The sequence below is a fragment of the Mya arenaria genome, chromosome 4, assembly GCF_026914265.1.
Source record: "Mya arenaria isolate MELC-2E11 chromosome 4, ASM2691426v1".
In the NCBI taxonomy this organism is placed as follows: Eukaryota; Metazoa; Mollusca; class Bivalvia; order Myida; family Myidae; genus Mya; species Mya arenaria.
Window position 1 is genome coordinate 75,113,804 of NC_069125.1, and position 17,055 is coordinate 75,130,858.

The following is a 17,055-nucleotide window of genomic DNA, read 5'->3' on the forward strand; positions in this document are numbered from 1 at the left end:
GAGATCTTCTTATGTATCTCATCATTCCTCCTATGGTATACGAATACTTTTAGCCTCTTAGACACAGTGCACTTCTGTGGATGGGTGGATGGATGCACCGTGAATGACTGTTCTGTATAACCGTTTGCCACGATCGTCCGGTCCATGAAAGAATAGTCCACGCAGCTTTACATTCATTCTCGTTCACCAGTGATGATGCTATACGTTAGGTTTAACACGATCGAACCTCTGATAAATGAGAATGCTTTACATTATGTAAACGTGCTTTTACGGTCCCGGTTAAGCTACCCAGAACTTAATCATAGAATATAGCTCTATAAAATGTAATATTGTAACTGGAAGCAATAACAATCATACTCCCAGATTGTAATGAAATAAAGTATTTTGACAAATTGTTTTGACAAAATTCGGAAAGGAAGCTTATTTTTAGTCCTTGCATCGGGGAGTTTTGTTATTGGTCCCAGCTTGCATGTATTGGGAAACGTGAGGTCACAGGGGAGATCACTACGTAGGAGATTGTACTTTTCTGTACGATAGTTTTTCATGGGTATACAATGAATACTCTCTGATTCAGAGATTTGCCGCACTGTAAAATTGTATGTATTTTAACATTTTTGTGGAAATAAACACTTTAACATTCCACTAACGCCTTGACTATTTCAATTAGTCATCTGCAGCTAGATCATGCAAAGTAAATGATAAAAGTAGTTTCGATCATACTGTATACTTCCCAAGAGCTGTCTTCCACACACTGACACAGTCACAGTGGCTTGATTTTGTGAAATGAAATGTTATTATTGACAAAAAGTTGTTGTGACCATGCTCGAAGTCTGTTCAGATGTGAATAAATTGCCAAATAAAAATCGTAAAATATATCCGTCCATGTACAATTATTTGGACTATAAAATGACTTCCACAAACTAATGCCAGCATAGCCCCAACAATAATGCACGTTTAGGGAGGGTTTTTTAACATTTGGATATTCATTTTGTTCCGTAAACACCACTAGTCGACTGATTCATACCAATGAAAAATATATTTTTCAATTGTAACTCCACAATATTTAACACTGCATTGTTTAATTAAAACACATAAGTTACAAATAAAATATTTTGAGCCAATAACTTTCTCTTATTACACATTTTAATAGTGTTTCATGAAACAAAAATTCAGATCGATCTGTCATCAAAGCATTGAATTTTTTTAACTACCTAGCAGGTGCCCGTTATCTTTCCACTCTATATACTTAGCGTAGGGCTCTGTCATTCTTGGAAAAGAAAACAACAAGTGGGATATGGACACGCGGAGTCGCCAAAACAAAAATTCTCAAAGACTCTGAAGCGGCTTTATATGGACTAATGCCAGCTCAAACATTTTCCTATAATTCAGTTTATAAACACATCACTACCCAGCACTTGTTGATGCTTTGCTGAAACCATGTAGGCAATTTATTACTGAAAATTTAAATAAACTGGTTAAATGATATCAGTATAATTTTATTTTTATGAAATGTTTTTTGTTATTGCCCATCTCCATCAAATTTTTTGATCAGTTTTTGGTTTTAAAAGGTAAAAGATGCATAAAAAACAATTCAATTTATAATATTTCAATTAAGTCCTTTTATAAAACTTGACGTTTGTATTGTATAACACGCAAGGAATTATGACATCATTGTTTATTTCAATACTGCGCTCCAATTGGATAAGCGTGAGGACATTTAACCAATGATATACAACGTTACAAAATCAGCTATTCTTTAATACAAATATATCTTGTCTGTAAAAGTTCATTAAAATCAAATACATGACTGCAGAAGATACTGCTAATGTTTAATCACAATGAATATATCTTTTAAATTGTAAATATAAGTATTGAACATACATTTTCATGCGTTTATGCTGTATGCGAGCAAGAAAAAAATAAATCCTTAATTACATGTAAGTGCACAATTTTGACAGGTAGACAGTTGTTTTGGAAGGAACCAATGACAGACATGGAGTTGCCAGTGGTGGCACCAAAGACCAGCCTGAAGCTGGACACTCAGTTTAACATCCAGAGAAAAGTCTTTGTTGGCAATGTCAGCTACCGGGTATGTAGTTTAAACATTGTATACCCCTATCATACAATGTCTTTCCAATTTGCAGCAGCTTTTAGCTCAGCTGTTTTTTTTGAGTTTTCACAGAGCTGAACTTTTTTACCTTATACAAAAGGGTCCAAAATGAGGCTATTTCCCAATTGCTTCAACTGATAAATTTTTCAAAATTGCTTGTAGCATTTTCTCAAAATTTATCATTTTTTGTTACAAGTAAATTAAATAAGGATTAAAATGTTTGGTAAATTAAAATATAAATTATGAACCCAAGACTATTTTTTTTTTGCCTTCTAAAAGCTGTATTTCCAATTCAATAAATACAGAATGAATAAAAATAGCAATACAAGCCATGAACAATATCTAAAACAAAATTTTGATAATTTATTAGCACTAGTTTTTATACAGCATTCTGTATTTATAAAAAAAATGAAAAACATGTATTTTTGCTATTATATAAGCTGTTTTGTATGAATTTGTAATTTTCCTTAAATATTTTTTTCCAATTTGGAAAGCACAGGCAGTGAAACTAATTAAAAAAAAACAATGCAAGAAACACAATGAATAGTCCTATATTTTCATTGATCTTTAGTCATGGAATTTTCAAAATATTATCTCTAAGTTAGAATGGGTTGTTTCAGTGTTTTTATTCAAATTAAGTAAAACTGTTACAAACCATGTTTTTTTGGCATTACATGTATCACTGTAATACAGTGTCTGTACCACTTGATAAATTGTGTCTTATTGTACATCAGAAGGCAACATTTTGCTTAAAATGAAGGCTTAGATAAAAGATAACTTTTCTTTTACAAATGAAACAAAGGACAGTCTATGCTGCTTTAAGAGCCACGCCTTCATTTTATTACCAGAGTTTCATAAGGTGATTAGTTACATCAAACACTTCGACAAACCTGTTTCCAAAATAATGTTTTGACAGTGCTCTGTCAGATGGCTGTATTGTGGAAAGGTTTGTTGAAGTGTTATAAGAAACTACACTCTCAATCAAACTCTGGTAAAAGACTGAAGGCTTGATTCTGTAAGCGGCGTAAACTGCGCTATGTGTCATTTGAAATGGTGAAGAAATAGTTATATTTGTTTCAAGTCTTCATCTGAAGCAAAATATTGCCCTCCAACGTAACATTTATTAGGCAATTTATCACGTGGTATACACACACTGTGTATGTATGTAGTCAAGCAAGAGGTATAAATACGCCACATAACATCTTGTCCTGAGCTGTTTCCTGTGTTTAACCCACCTGAGCACTGGTAGGTGGGTTGTCCAGCGTATGTCATCCTTCATCAACATTTATTTCAAACAACATACATGTATCCCTCTATACACCTTGGTCGAATTTCACCAATAGTCTCTATTCTCTTTCAAAGTTATTAAAAGAAATATTTTCCATTGATAACCCTGGTTCCCTTTGCAACTATAAGAAAAACTCTTCTTCTCTAAAATTACAATGCCAAGATAGTTGGCATGTTCCGTCATGGTTCTCTCCCAAGATTGTTCAAATGATGACCCATGGGTCAAAATTGGTGGTGCAATTAGGAGTTGTTTTACATTGACTTATAGATTGTAAAATTTGAAGTCTTTTTCCCTAAAAGGAAAAGGCCAAGAGGTAAAATATTACTCCTGTAAATGTAGCATTGTTTAGAAGTCCTCTACCATGATTGTTCAAATCATGCTCCTGGTGTTAAGATTGGTCCAGTCCCAGAGGTTGCTTGTTTATGGATAATGTTAAATAATTATTGAAAGTCTGATATAGAATTATCCCTGAAAGAGGTTTAGCTTTGTCTGGTGGTCATCTACTAAGGCTGTTAAGGTCATGCCTCTGTGGTCAACATTGGCCCTCTCCCTGTTTTACATTGATGTATGACAGGAAAGTTTTCAAGAATCTATCTCTTAAACTGCAATGTCCAGAGCTGAGATATTCAGTTTGTAGCTCTGCCATTTTCTTCATATAACCTTATTTTTCTTGCAACAACCACTTTCCTTAGCACCCAGTGGTAGACACTGATAACTCAAAAAATGCAATCTCAATTTTTTAAGTAACCAGTGACTACTTTGGTAACAGCTTGCTTCCCTATTAACCATCACCTTCCATAGCACCCATGGTACTCCATAGCTTAGCAACCAATGACTGTCTTGGCATAAGCTTATTTCCCTAGTAACTCCAGGTATTCAGGTGAGCACTATAGCACCATATTTGCCCTCTTGTTCACATTATAATGTGCAAAAAGATTTTGTGTGTGCTTTATCTGCAAAATCTTGGCTGCCTTCGCAGAATGGATTTTATATCAAGTCTTCTGCATTGCATCAACAATGTTTGGTTTGAATTATTTTTATAAAGTTATGGCTCTTTGTGTTTTTTTATATTATAATGTACATAATGGGTTCTTGTTTGTGCCTCTTCTAAAAAACCTTGGCCAACTTCATACAAGTGATTTATATCAAGCCTATATCAAGCCTAGCGGTGCATGCCGCGGGCAGGGTTAGGTTGTAGTTTTTTACAGAATTATGGCCCTTATTTTTTATTTTATGGCGATTCAATAAATATCATTCTTTGTGTGGGCATTATTATCATGACTCCAGTGATAGCTGTGGAGCTGTAATTATATTTAAGGACAGTGGTTGAATTACACTTGTTTTAAGCAAAAAATGTTTCAACTTTTCAGATCAGGTCAAGAAAATTGGCCAAGTTTTTCAGCAAATTCGGCTCTGTAGAGCACTGCTACATCGTTAAAGACCACTTGAAGGGATGGTCAAGAGGGTATAGTCTCAGTTTTATTCACTAAATAAATAGCAAAAAAAATTCTGTTTATTATCATCATTTAATTAAGGCAGTGAGTTGTTTATATCAGATGCGTGTTGTAAATCTGGCAGATGATAAGTACTCTTAAAACTTAAAATGACATAAATCTATACGATTTATATTCAAGAATTAAATCAGTATTGCTTTCCTTCATAAATAATTTATCTAAAACATTAGTTAGGTCATACCTTAAAGTTGTATTTTTGCAGGATAGCATTTATTACATTTGAGAATGAAGATGGCATGACAAGGGCCCTACAAGCTTCTGATCAAGAGCTTTATCTCGATGCTAGGTACATGTATGCTTGCAATGTAAACTGAATATTAAGGTTGAAGCGCAAACATCTAGGCACTTGTCTCTTGATATTGTAGCTGTAAACATCCAATGAATGTTCTCATGTAAATACCATCTGATTCTGTATATTCAATTATCTTATGTTCTTTTGTCAATCCATCGTTTCAATTAATTTTGAATATGGTGGTTTATATAACAGTTATATTACGCATTTCCATTTATGCATATAACAATGGTCGCTTGAGTCAGACAGATGCGAGTGCAACCATCACAGCTCTCCTCCAAGACATGGTACCTTCTGGCCGACAGTGAGGAAGAATCAGAGGGGGATGGGACACCATATCAGGGGGAGAGGACACCATCTCAGGGGGAGGGGAATCAATCTCCCAGTGAGCAGAATACACAACAAAGCACTGCAGAGACATTTGTGAGTTGCAGGCCGCATGGTAGCGGTTGCAGTCCTTAGAGTTAACATGCCTAATCATCTTGAAGTATTCTGCTGAAAATTTTCGACTTCAATATTTGCCTATTTAACTACAAAAAATTATGGTACTTTGTTGATTATGCACTGCATGTACAACATTTTCACAGTACATGAAAATTGGTTCACTACTGCTATTTACAATCAGTAAAGAATAAAATACCTCTAATGAAGTTGAAAGTACAGTTGTGCATGTATGTTTTCAAGTTGCCAAGGGCGTGTGATGGTGCAGCCATTGATATGTTGTTCGAAGAGGTGATGGTGCGGATCTTATCTTTGTTGTCCTGGAAGGAACGGGTTGGCGTGGAGCGAGTGTGCTGGCGCTGGAAACACCTTGTACAACGAACATGGAGCTCAGTGCACCACCTGCACTTCCGCAACATTTTTAAGGGATTTGGAGGTACATAATTTATATACATGCTTTTTAGGATGGAAACAATAGGTTGAAAATCTGAGGGGTATTTTGATAGAAAACATATTTTTCTAGCCTTATTGTTGTGGTCAAAGTATGTTTGATTTTTTTTTAATTTGAGAGTAACTCCTAAAAAATATTAAGATATTCACATGAAACTTATTACTTACGTTGCCAGAGATAGTACACATATTTGCAGTAAGGTTTTTAACTCTTGTTTTTAGCTCGACTATTCAAAGAATAAGGAGAGCTATACTACTCACGTCGGCGTCACACCTTGGTTAAGGTTTTGCGTGCAAGCACACATAGGTTAATATCTCAGCAACTACTTGAGGTATTGCATTGAGACTTTATACAATGGTACTCAACCATCCAACCTACTTAATTAAGCAAGTTAGATAACTCTAGTTTGCATTTAATGCAAATAATAGGCCTTTATTATTCGACTTAGAAATTCTGCTTAAGGTTTTGCATGTAACCACATTTAAGTCAATATCTCAGCAAATATATCATGTATTGCATTGAAACTTTAGATTTGTATTCTCAACTATCTAACCTACTAAATTAATGAAGTAAGATAACACTGTTTTAATGTGATGCAAATTATGGGCCTTTATAATTTGACTTAGAAATTCTGGTTAAGGTTTTGCATGTAAGCACACATATACTAATGGCCAAAAGTCTTGTCTGGTATGGGTTTCATTTGTGCCTTGCAAATCCTCAATGCCAATTTTCAACACATTACTGTACCGGCAGTAGTTGCTCAAATTCCAAAATCATTTTTTCATTGAATGCATATTAATGTCCTCTTTCCATCGATACCAAATTTATGAGTGTGTATAAAACAAAACAGATATTGTAGTTTTTGTAGACAGGACAAAACTTTTGGATATTGTAGTTTTTGTAAACCGGACAAGACTTTTGGCCATTAGTATCGGTTAATATCTCAGCAACTACTTGATGTATTGCATTGAGAATTTATAAAATGGTACTCAACCATCCAATCTACTTAAATAACCAAGTAAGATAACTCTAGTTTGCATTAATTTCAAATAATGGGCCCTTTTTTATTCAACATAGAAATTCTGGTTAAGGTTTTGCATGTAACCAATCTTAAGTCAATACCTCAGCGAATACATCATGTATTGCATTGAAACTTTACACACAGGCTCCCAACCTTTTAACCTTCTTATTTAATCAAGTAAGATAACTCTATCTCTCATATTATATAATTTTTGCCCCTTTATAATGCGAATTAGAAATTCTGGTTATATAGGTCTTGCATGTAAGCACACATAGGATAATATCTCAGCAACTACTTGATATATTGCATTGAGGCTTTATACAATGGTATTCAACCACCCAACCTAATAGAATAACCAAGTTAGATAACTGTATTTTGCAAATAATAGCCTTTTTTGATTAGACTTAAAAATTCTGGTTAAAGTTTTGCATGTAACTACATTAATGTTAATATCTCAGCACATCATGTATTACATTGAAATCTAATCTAACAGTGATCCATGCCTGTTTTGCCAAAACTTTTCAATCCTTACACTGAAAAGCGGCGGAATAATCGAGCGCGATGTCTCTGTGACAGCTCTTATTTGTACAGTGATGGAGATATGCCCATTTTCATCTCAAATCAGCAGCAGTCTCAAATTGGTTTGCATTGCTCTTGTTTTTAAATAATATGTATGTATCTCCGAAACTTACTGATAATGGACTCGAATTGTTTTATAAAATTTCTATGTAGGGCTGACAGACAAGAACCTAGGCTGTTTGTTGTCACGGTGCGGGTCATACCTGACATCCCTTGATGTCGCAGCGTCACCACGCATCCTCACAACCTTCGCCATGGATGTCATAGGTTACAACATTTTCACACAAAAAACTGGTGCATTACGATTGTTATATGTATGACTTGAGCGTAATTCTTCACCTGACTTCCGCATGGCTTGGCTTTAACCATCAACATCACGGAATATGTTTAACATTCAATAAAGATAAGCTGAATGTACAGCAATTATAATTATAGCATAATATATATCCAGTAGTGAATAGCACTGTAACATGTTTCATGCAGTGTACCAAACACATTAATATCCAGGGTGAAATATGAAATTTTATCAGTCTGTGCAATTGTCTGTAAATATTTATATGTGAAAAAGTATATATCAATTGATATTGCATGCTGGTGTTCTGATGATCTACATATATACACATCCAGGAAAGCACTGTCCCAGCCTGCAGGAGCTAGACCTAACCTCTGTCAAGGTCACAGATATTTCATTGAAGAATCTGGTATCCAGATGTACAAACCTCCGCAGGTTGTGGCTCAGAAAATGCTTCCATGTCACTGACAAAGGGTAAAACTGTAATATTATTGTTTAACGGTTCATAAAGTTCAAATGCATTATACAGAAGAAGCCTTAACAGTGAATATGTATTAAGCACTACTGGTCACATTTTGCCAATAACATCTCTCAATCTTCATATAACAGGTATATTTTATAATACATTTCAAGTTTACTGTAAAAGTGACATATAGGTGTTGTCTTCAACAATAAACATTATACTGTTACAGGGTTAGATATGTGTTGAGTGTGTGTTCACAGCTGGCTTACCTTGACCTCTCAGACATGCCGGTCATCTCCGGACAGGTAAACTTACCACAATGGGCTCTATGCAAAAGCTTCAAATGCTCAGACCATGAAAAAAAAGTTGAAGCTGCCCTCTCTTAAAATTATACCTCCACCACGTAGTGGTATGGGCTATATAGATAACACCTTGTCCTGTTCATCTGTCTGTAGGTCAGTCCATTAGTCCTGTGACACCAGGACAAGTCTACTTTTCTCCATAACTCCATATGGTTTTGGAGTATTGATGTCAAGCTTCATACACAATATATTGACTGTGTTGAGGAAAAGTGCTGTGCAAAATAAGCATTATTTTGTGTGTGTTATTTTTAATTTTTGCCCTTTTTTTACTTCTCGCAACTGGGCAATCTTGTCCGAAGTATAAATTGAAAAGTCTTTCAGGTATTAACATTAAACTTTATATACAGAACCATAACTCTTGCTGCAGTTTCTTTTGAGTAATTGCCCGTTGTTAATTTTCATACCTTTAACTTATTTTTTGTCTGGAGCATAACTTCATTTACCTTCAGGTATTGACTTCAATCTTTTTATACAGATATATAACATTGAGGGGAAGTGTGGTTCACAGGAACCATAACTCTGGGTGCAGTATTGTTTTAGTAAATGCCCTTTGTTAATTGACATACCTATTTTTTGCCCTGAGCATAACTCAAATAGTCTTTCAAATATTGACTTCAAACATATACAGATACATCTTATCAGAAGAAGTGCAGAATTGTCAATTGTTTAATTGTAATCTTTTGTCGTAAGGCCAAGTGAATACTAATTCAACAGGGAAATGGCAATCTATGACTACTCTTGTTATAAATGCTATTTTTTTTTATGGCACTTTAATAGTTTTTATGCTTTGAGGTATTTGAAGTATTGACATCAATTGTGCAAAGGAAATATTTTTTTGTGTTTTGTCAACTCAATTAAAAAAATCAAGCCTTATTTCAAAGATGTTGTAGTCCTTATTCTTTTAATTGTAGGAACATTAACTTAATTGATGCTTTCTCACAGACATAGGCTATTCAAGGAGCAAACATCACTCCCAGTGATATTCCTTTTTCCTTACATCAGCTTCAACAATAATATCATTAATTACAAAAACTGATAGCCCACTTTTGCTTATTTACAACATATTCTAAATAAATTTACTCAATTGCCTTGTTTATTTCTACATCTTAAAAATGTAATCTCAACATTTACATATGTCATATTATATTATTTTTTGTCTCTTATTATGATATTTCAGTGTTTCAAAAAAGTCAGTCGTGAACATTCTGCGTTGAAAAGTGTCATTTTGACAAACAACCATTCTGTAAGTACTTCTAAATGTTTGTGCACGGTTTTTTAAGACAATTTCATTTATTGCTGCATATGCAGCAGTTTCAACACCTTATTCATATTTTATGCAGTATGCTTGGCAGCTTTACAAGACTAAAGACAGCTCCAATGTTGATAAATAAGTTGCAGTAAATAAATAAGTTGTAGTAAATCTATGTTTTGTAATGAATACATAACATTTGTATCGATGAAAAATATACATCAACAGATTGGCCAAGCTGCAGTAATCTAATGGATCTTAGTTTGCAAGACATAGCAATGACAAACATGTGTTGACTCACACTTGACCAGTGTCATGTTACAGGTTGGTGATGCAGGTAAAGGTCAGCTTGTCAGTGACTGACCTGTTTAATAACTGACCACTGTCATGTTACAGGAAAGTGATGGTAGTTTGGGTCAGCTGGTCAGTCACTGTGGCCACTATTACAACTGGCCAGTGTCATGTAACAGGTTAGTGATGCAAGTATAGCTCAGTTGGTCATAGGATGTGGCCACTTTTACAACTGAACAGTGTCCTGTTGCAGGTTGGTGATGCTGGTTTGGGTCAGCTGGTCAGTCACTGTGGCCACTATTACAACTGGCCAGTGTCATGTAACAGGTTAGTGATGCAAGTATAGCTCAGTTGGTCATAGGATGTGGCCACTGTTACAACTGAACAGTGTTCTGTTGCAGGTTGGTGATACTGGTTTGGGTCAGCTGGTCAGTCACTATGGCCACTATTACAACTGGCCAGTGTCATGTAACAGGTTAGTGATGCAAGTATAGCTCAGTTGGTCATAGGATGTGGCCACTTTTACAACTGAACAGTGTCCTGTTGCAGGTTGGTGATGCTGGTTTGGGTCAGCTGGTCAGTCACTGTGGCCACTATTACAACTGGCCAGTGTCATGTAACAGGTTAGTGATGCAAGTATAGCTCAGTTGGTCATAGGATGTGGCCACTTTTACAACTGAACAGTGTCCTGTTGCAGGTTGTGATGCTGGTTTGGGTCAGCTGGTCAGTCACTATGGCCACTATTACAACTGGCCAGTGTCATGTAACAGGTTAGTGATGCAAGTATAGCTCAGTTGGTCATAGGATGTGGCCACTTTTACAACTGAACAGTGTCCTGTTGCAGGTTGGTGATACTGGTTTGGGTCAGCTGGTCAGTCACTGTGGCCACTATTTCAACTAACTAGTGTCAAGTTACAGGTTAATGAAGATGGTATAGGTTAACTTGTGAGTGACTGTGACTACTTTAACAACTGACCAGTGTAAAGTTACAGGTTAGTGAAGATGGTATAGGTCAGCTTGTTAGTGACTGTGACTACTTTAACAACTGACCAGTGTAAAGTTACAGGTTAGTGAAGATGGTATAGGTCAGCTTGTTAGTGACAGTGACTACTTTAACTACTGACCAGTGTAAAGTTACAGGTTAGTGAAGATGGTATAGGTCAGCTTGTTAGTGACAGTGACTACTTTAACAACTGACCAGTGTCATGCTACAGGTGGATGATGCAGGAATGGGCCAGCTGGTCAGTGATTGTGACCAGTTTTACATCTGATCAATGTCATATTTTAGGTTAGTGATGCTGGTATGAGTCAGCTGGTCAGTCGCTGCAGCCAGTTGGAGGAGCTGAATATCTCTAACTGTCTCAACATCTCATCAGCAACACACACCCAGATCTGCCAGGTCAATATAACCAATGTCTGATAAGTTAATGGCTATTAATAGATGCAAAATATGTTGCAAGTTTTTGTGGTAAATTTGGTGGTTTCAATAGTATTTCATACAGACCTCTTAAAATCATAGTATTATTGATATTATAAAAACACATAAAATGTTTTCTTATTAGTTTCCATCACTTCTTTTATTTAACTTACCTGTATCTGTTTTGTTTCAGACCTTGTCAAATCTTAGGGTATTGAATGCAGCAGGAATCAAATGTGAGTCTGACCACAACATGAATTAACATATTTTGACATTCATAAAAAATATTTCTTTCATCAGTGATACTGTTTCTGACTTTGATCAGAATACGTGAATAGTTTATAATTTTTGGTATTGCTTGTAGGGTCCAAGACGGTAGCAGCTGAGCTAAATATTGTGCAGACAATAACTTTTGCATTTATCATCCATTCATAATGAAACTTGGTGGCAGCATTTGTGGGTATATTGCCTTTGTCAAGTTTGATTAAGTGCCTTTGTAACTCGAACTTATTCCCCTTAAATAGGGCTATACATAATGAAGACAATTACTATCTATTATCCAGTCATGATGAAACTTTGTGACAGTATTTATGGTCACAATGCCCAGATGATTAAAACAAACTTTTACATAAAAGTGTATTTGGTTTTATTTTTTTCTTGTGCAGACAATAATTAAGGTCAAGTTTGATTGTGAGACAAATTGCCTCAGTGATGCCGGAGTAAAGCCTTTTTACATTAGAAATAGCATCTTTATATCTCTAGTGCTAGATTATCCAATCATCTTGAAACTTGGTTACAATGTCTATAAGCATTATGTCAAGGCCAGGTTAAGTTTTCAGTTTAATTGAATCACCAAAGACATTCTCCATTACATAAAACTATTGTTGGTTTATTGCTAGAGCATACAATATTCAAGTATTTACAATAAACTCATAATGAATCTTTTCATCCAAAAACAGGTGGCTTATATTTTGTTTGAGTTTGTATAATAAACAGACTTAGCTCTAAATTGTCAACTTAGTTTTACCCCTTTTACAGTTAAATTGTTATATATTGTTTTGATTAGGATGGATACGCCGAACAGGCAAAACATACAATTCTGCAGATATCTGCAGTTTTATAATAACAGAGTTTTATAACTGATAGTATTATAAGTGTTTTTAATTTCAGTGGATGAAAGTGCTGTTGAAGTGATAGGCAATCTTCATGCATTGGCAAGTAGACATATAGATCAACATTTATTGCTAAAATAAACAATATATACTGCGTTTTTGCATTTAAAAGAGGTAGACCTGACAGTGAAGTTGCACTTCAACTGAAATCAAATTTTGTTGCTTGTCCTAAAATAAACATTTTATTACCTCTTCATATGTTTCAGGAGGATTTGAACATCTCGTTCAGTAGGCTTGTGTTGGATTTGACACTTATATCACTTGCTCAAGGATGTCACCTTCTCAGGTCTGACCCAGATTTTTACATGCATTCAGATTGTTCTCAGATTCTTTCCTGTCTGATACTTCCATGTATATTGCCTCTGCTAGAATTTTGATGGAAAAATTATCAAGAAAAATAAAAGAGTACATGTGATTTTTGATATTTAAATATATATTAAATAAATATTCATTAAGTTAAAACAATATGCCTACATCCAATGAATTTTCAACTTTGTTTATCAGGGATTTGGACGTGAGTGGGTGTGCGTCGGTGACGGATATTGGAGTGATGTCCCTTGCCCAGTTGCCTCGGCTCACCAGTCTCAACTTAAGCTATCTCAGCCAGGTATCCCAGTCTTCAGCATGCATACATGTTTATGTGTCACTGTTGAAAATGCTTGCATCTATTTCAAAAACAGTTATTTGCTGTAAAAATGAATGAGCATTCTTCAAAAATGTCTCCTTTTTTTAAGTTGGGTTTAGAAAACAAATGAAATGAAATTACAAACCCCTTTCAAGTAAGAATGCTCCCCGAAGTAGAGCATATAGTTGCAGCTTTGTCTGTCAATCTGTCTGTCTGTTACACCCTTGTCCGGGCCATAACTTCAAAACTACTGATGGGATTGAAATAACAAGTTATATATATAGATGGCAATGAGATGAAGTGCAGTGCACAAGAACCAACAACCTGTCATGCATATTCATTTACTATCTCCCTTTTTTTCATAATTAATGCTTGCACACCCTTCTCGAGAGAATAACTTAAAAACCACTACTGTGATTGAAATTAAACTTGGTATAGACTTAGATGGCAATGAGAGGAAGTGCAGTGCACAATAATCGTAATCCTATCATGTATAATAATTAAGCTCTATCCCCTGAAACATGTTTTCATAATTGTTTAATACTAAACAGATTGAAATGAAACTTCAAATATAGATAGATGGCAATGAGAGAAAGTGCAGTGCACAAGAATCTTAATTCTATTATGCATATCTTTGACTTAACTCCCCTCAACCTGATTTTTTTTTCAAAAATGGGTACTTGTCCAGGCCATATCTTAGACATTAGGTATTCCAATTTCTGCATTTTCATAGAAAATGGGCATATGGGGAGCATCCATCGCTTCCATCAAAATTCTTGTTATTTTATTGAGTCTGTGGCAGAAGTCTCTCAAGGTTGAACTAAATACATATATAAGTATAAATTATGTGTGTAGATCTGATGCTAGTAATTGCATTCTTTACAGGTGACTGAAGATAGTGTGATGAAGATAGCCCAGGCTGGCCACCTCAAGAAGTTGGTTGCTAGAGCTACAAAGTTCACAACAGATGATGGTACTGTTTTTTCATGTTTTATTACCAGTCTTTCATTTTTCTGTCACTTATCTTAATGGAAATCAAGAAATTGAAAAAAGATACTATTCAAGTAAGCTGCGTAAGACTGCATTAGATTTCTCTATCAATTCACCCAAAAATTGGACAGATCAAGGCTGCTGCTAGGTATGACAGTCATATTTATCTTGGGAAGAAGACACAAAGACGTCTATTTCAATTCATAGATCACTAAATCATGCTTTCTTAATTCAGCCATCATTGCCCTGGTAACACTTTGCCCGTTGGAGCACCTCGATGTGAGTGGATGTTTCCAGATAACCATGGCAATTCTCCCTGCCTTCAAAAACACACCGGCCCTCAATGGGGATACCAACATACAGCTCATTATTGGGGGTAGGTGCCTTCTTATATTCAGACGTTATGCAAACTCCATAATAAAAAAAATTCTAACTAGTTTTCTTATGTTTGAAATGATTGATTAAGTTAAGCAATATGAAAGATATATATTTGTTTACCTTATTTAAATTTTCTATTGATGAAGTTCACAGAATTGGTAATGTCAGTTAGCATTTGTTATAAAATTCCTCAATCGCCATTTAATTTTGTTAAGGTTTATATACAGGTTCGTTTCATAGCGCAACTGAATTTATTCAAAGTTGAAGGAACTAAAATGAAACAGAAAAAACAATGGCATTTATGATGTATCTTATTGATTGCGCTGTCATGCAGGGACATCAATAGACCTAGAAGACGAGGACATGAGCGCGGTGATGGGGCTCGATCATGTGACCATCAGCATGCACAACCTCGTCATGCGAGAACTTGAACCTGACAGGGACATCATTCTCCCAAGTAGGTTCACCTACCTGTACCAGACGTTCAAAATATGCAAATATTCTTATTCATTCTCTACATGATAAACAGGGGCATTAGGTTTGCAAATATTTGTAAGTGTGATAGCCGTCCGTAGCCCTTGACCCCATTGCTTTAAGAATTAGTAGGTCTTGGTCAACAGTCTTATAAAAATCCTTATTTCTATAATAATTTGAGAATTGTTGAAAATACTAAAAGTACTGTACTGTGTAAGTTATGCAAAAAAAATCATAGAAATCAAGAATGTCCACAATTGGGCCTTGTGGATCTGTATTATATGTATCTAAAATATATTTAAATAAAAAGTTTGATTATTATTCCATTCATTTTAACAAAGGACTGATATAAATCTCAATGTGTAAGTGTTGCATTGCTTTTCGAGATGAGAACATTTGACACATGATGTCCCAAAAATGATGAATTTGCTCAGTTACCCTGTAAAACAAACATTTGCATGCTGATAACTTTTGCTGTAATATTGATAAATTCCAATATAATCATGAACTGTGTTAATAGTATTACAAAACACCTGATACATATCTATGCCCAATTGGTTAAGCAGTAAGGGCCTCCTCTTACAATCCACATGACATGTTTGAATGCTGCCAATCTTAAAAAGAACTCTTTCTTTTTGCCATTTTCCTTTCTTCTTTTTTTAAAGTCAAAGGGATTCAAGAAGTAATTCAAAGATTTAATGGTAATTACAGAAGAGTTGACATGGTTTTGTTTCATACAAAGTGGTTCTGTATTTTACATTGTCTCAGGTTACGATGGGGATGAGATGGAAGATGAAGACGACAGTTACAGTCCACACTTGCCTATCCCAGGTGGGTTATATAGAACAAAACCATCAATGCCAAAAAGTCACACCAGTAATATCAGGCAATGTTCTCCACAAATTATTCATCATAAAGTTGTAATTCTATATTGAAACTTACCCGGTTTATTCCATGTTTTTAAATATATTAGTTTGTTCACATGTGCATAATTTGTTATGTAAATACAATCCTGACCAAGGCTTGTATGTTTTCAGCCTACCAAGAGCATGTGGACTTCAATGATGACTGGGACGATGATTACTATGGTGACGGTTACCTTGACAACGATGATCCACTAGAGCTAGAGCGATGGAGTATGTCCTGACAACAGCTGCTGTGTTCAATCCTTGAGACTGTGATACGTGAACTAAGAGGACACACTTTGTTATTGAACACTGACAGTGTTGTGTTATATTTGTAGTAATGAAAGAATAATCTTTTATTTGATTATATATATACCTTTAAATTGTGAATGTTTAATACAATTTGTTACCAGTTACACCGATTATTTAACAAATATCACTAATGCCTAGGACAAGGATCTCTAGTTCTGTGTTTCTGGTTAGGTTATTTTGTTTTCGTATAAAAGAATAATAAAGAAATGATAAGAATAGCATTTCTTCAGTTTTGATGCAGTAACTTAAGGACAGTGGCTAGTATATATCATATTATATTTTCTTATGCTTTGTTGCCAATGAAAATTAGTTCCCCTTAAATGACAACTTAAATAAATACTACACAGTTTCAATGCAGTGTGCTGGAGTACATCACATCTGTGATAGGCCCGATTTCAACTTGAGCCTTTTTTGTAGTTAACTGATAAC

At 35.1% G+C, this 17,055-nt stretch overlaps 1 protein-coding gene across 2 annotated transcripts; it reads left to right on the top strand.

Moving 5' to 3' along the window:
- Nucleotides 1-536: 536 nt before the first annotated feature.
- On the top strand, nt 537-16,844 carry LOC128231608 (F-box/LRR-repeat protein fbxl-1-like). 2 transcript variants are annotated; one of them, XM_052944637.1, is made up of 20 exons: nt 537-596; nt 1,959-2,089; nt 4,769-4,863; nt 5,115-5,198; nt 5,450-5,627; nt 5,889-6,081; nt 7,850-7,963; nt 8,324-8,462; nt 8,681-8,756; nt 9,991-10,056; nt 11,642-11,752; nt 11,964-12,006; nt 12,941-12,984; nt 13,149-13,228; nt 13,447-13,549; nt 14,453-14,540; nt 14,793-14,933; nt 15,270-15,392; nt 16,178-16,240; nt 16,447-16,844. In XM_052944637.1, exons 2-20 carry the CDS (start codon nt 1,985-1,987, stop codon nt 16,554-16,556), a joined length of 1,956 nt encoding a protein of 651 aa, XP_052800597.1. In that variant the 5' UTR covers nt 537-596; nt 1,959-1,984; the 3' UTR covers nt 16,557-16,844. The 2 variants fall into 2 exon arrangements, with proteins under 2 accessions (XP_052800597.1, XP_052800596.1); XM_052944636.1 differs by lacking the exon at nt 537-596 and adding an exon at nt 670-691.
- Nucleotides 16,845-17,055: the final 211 nt, after the last annotated feature.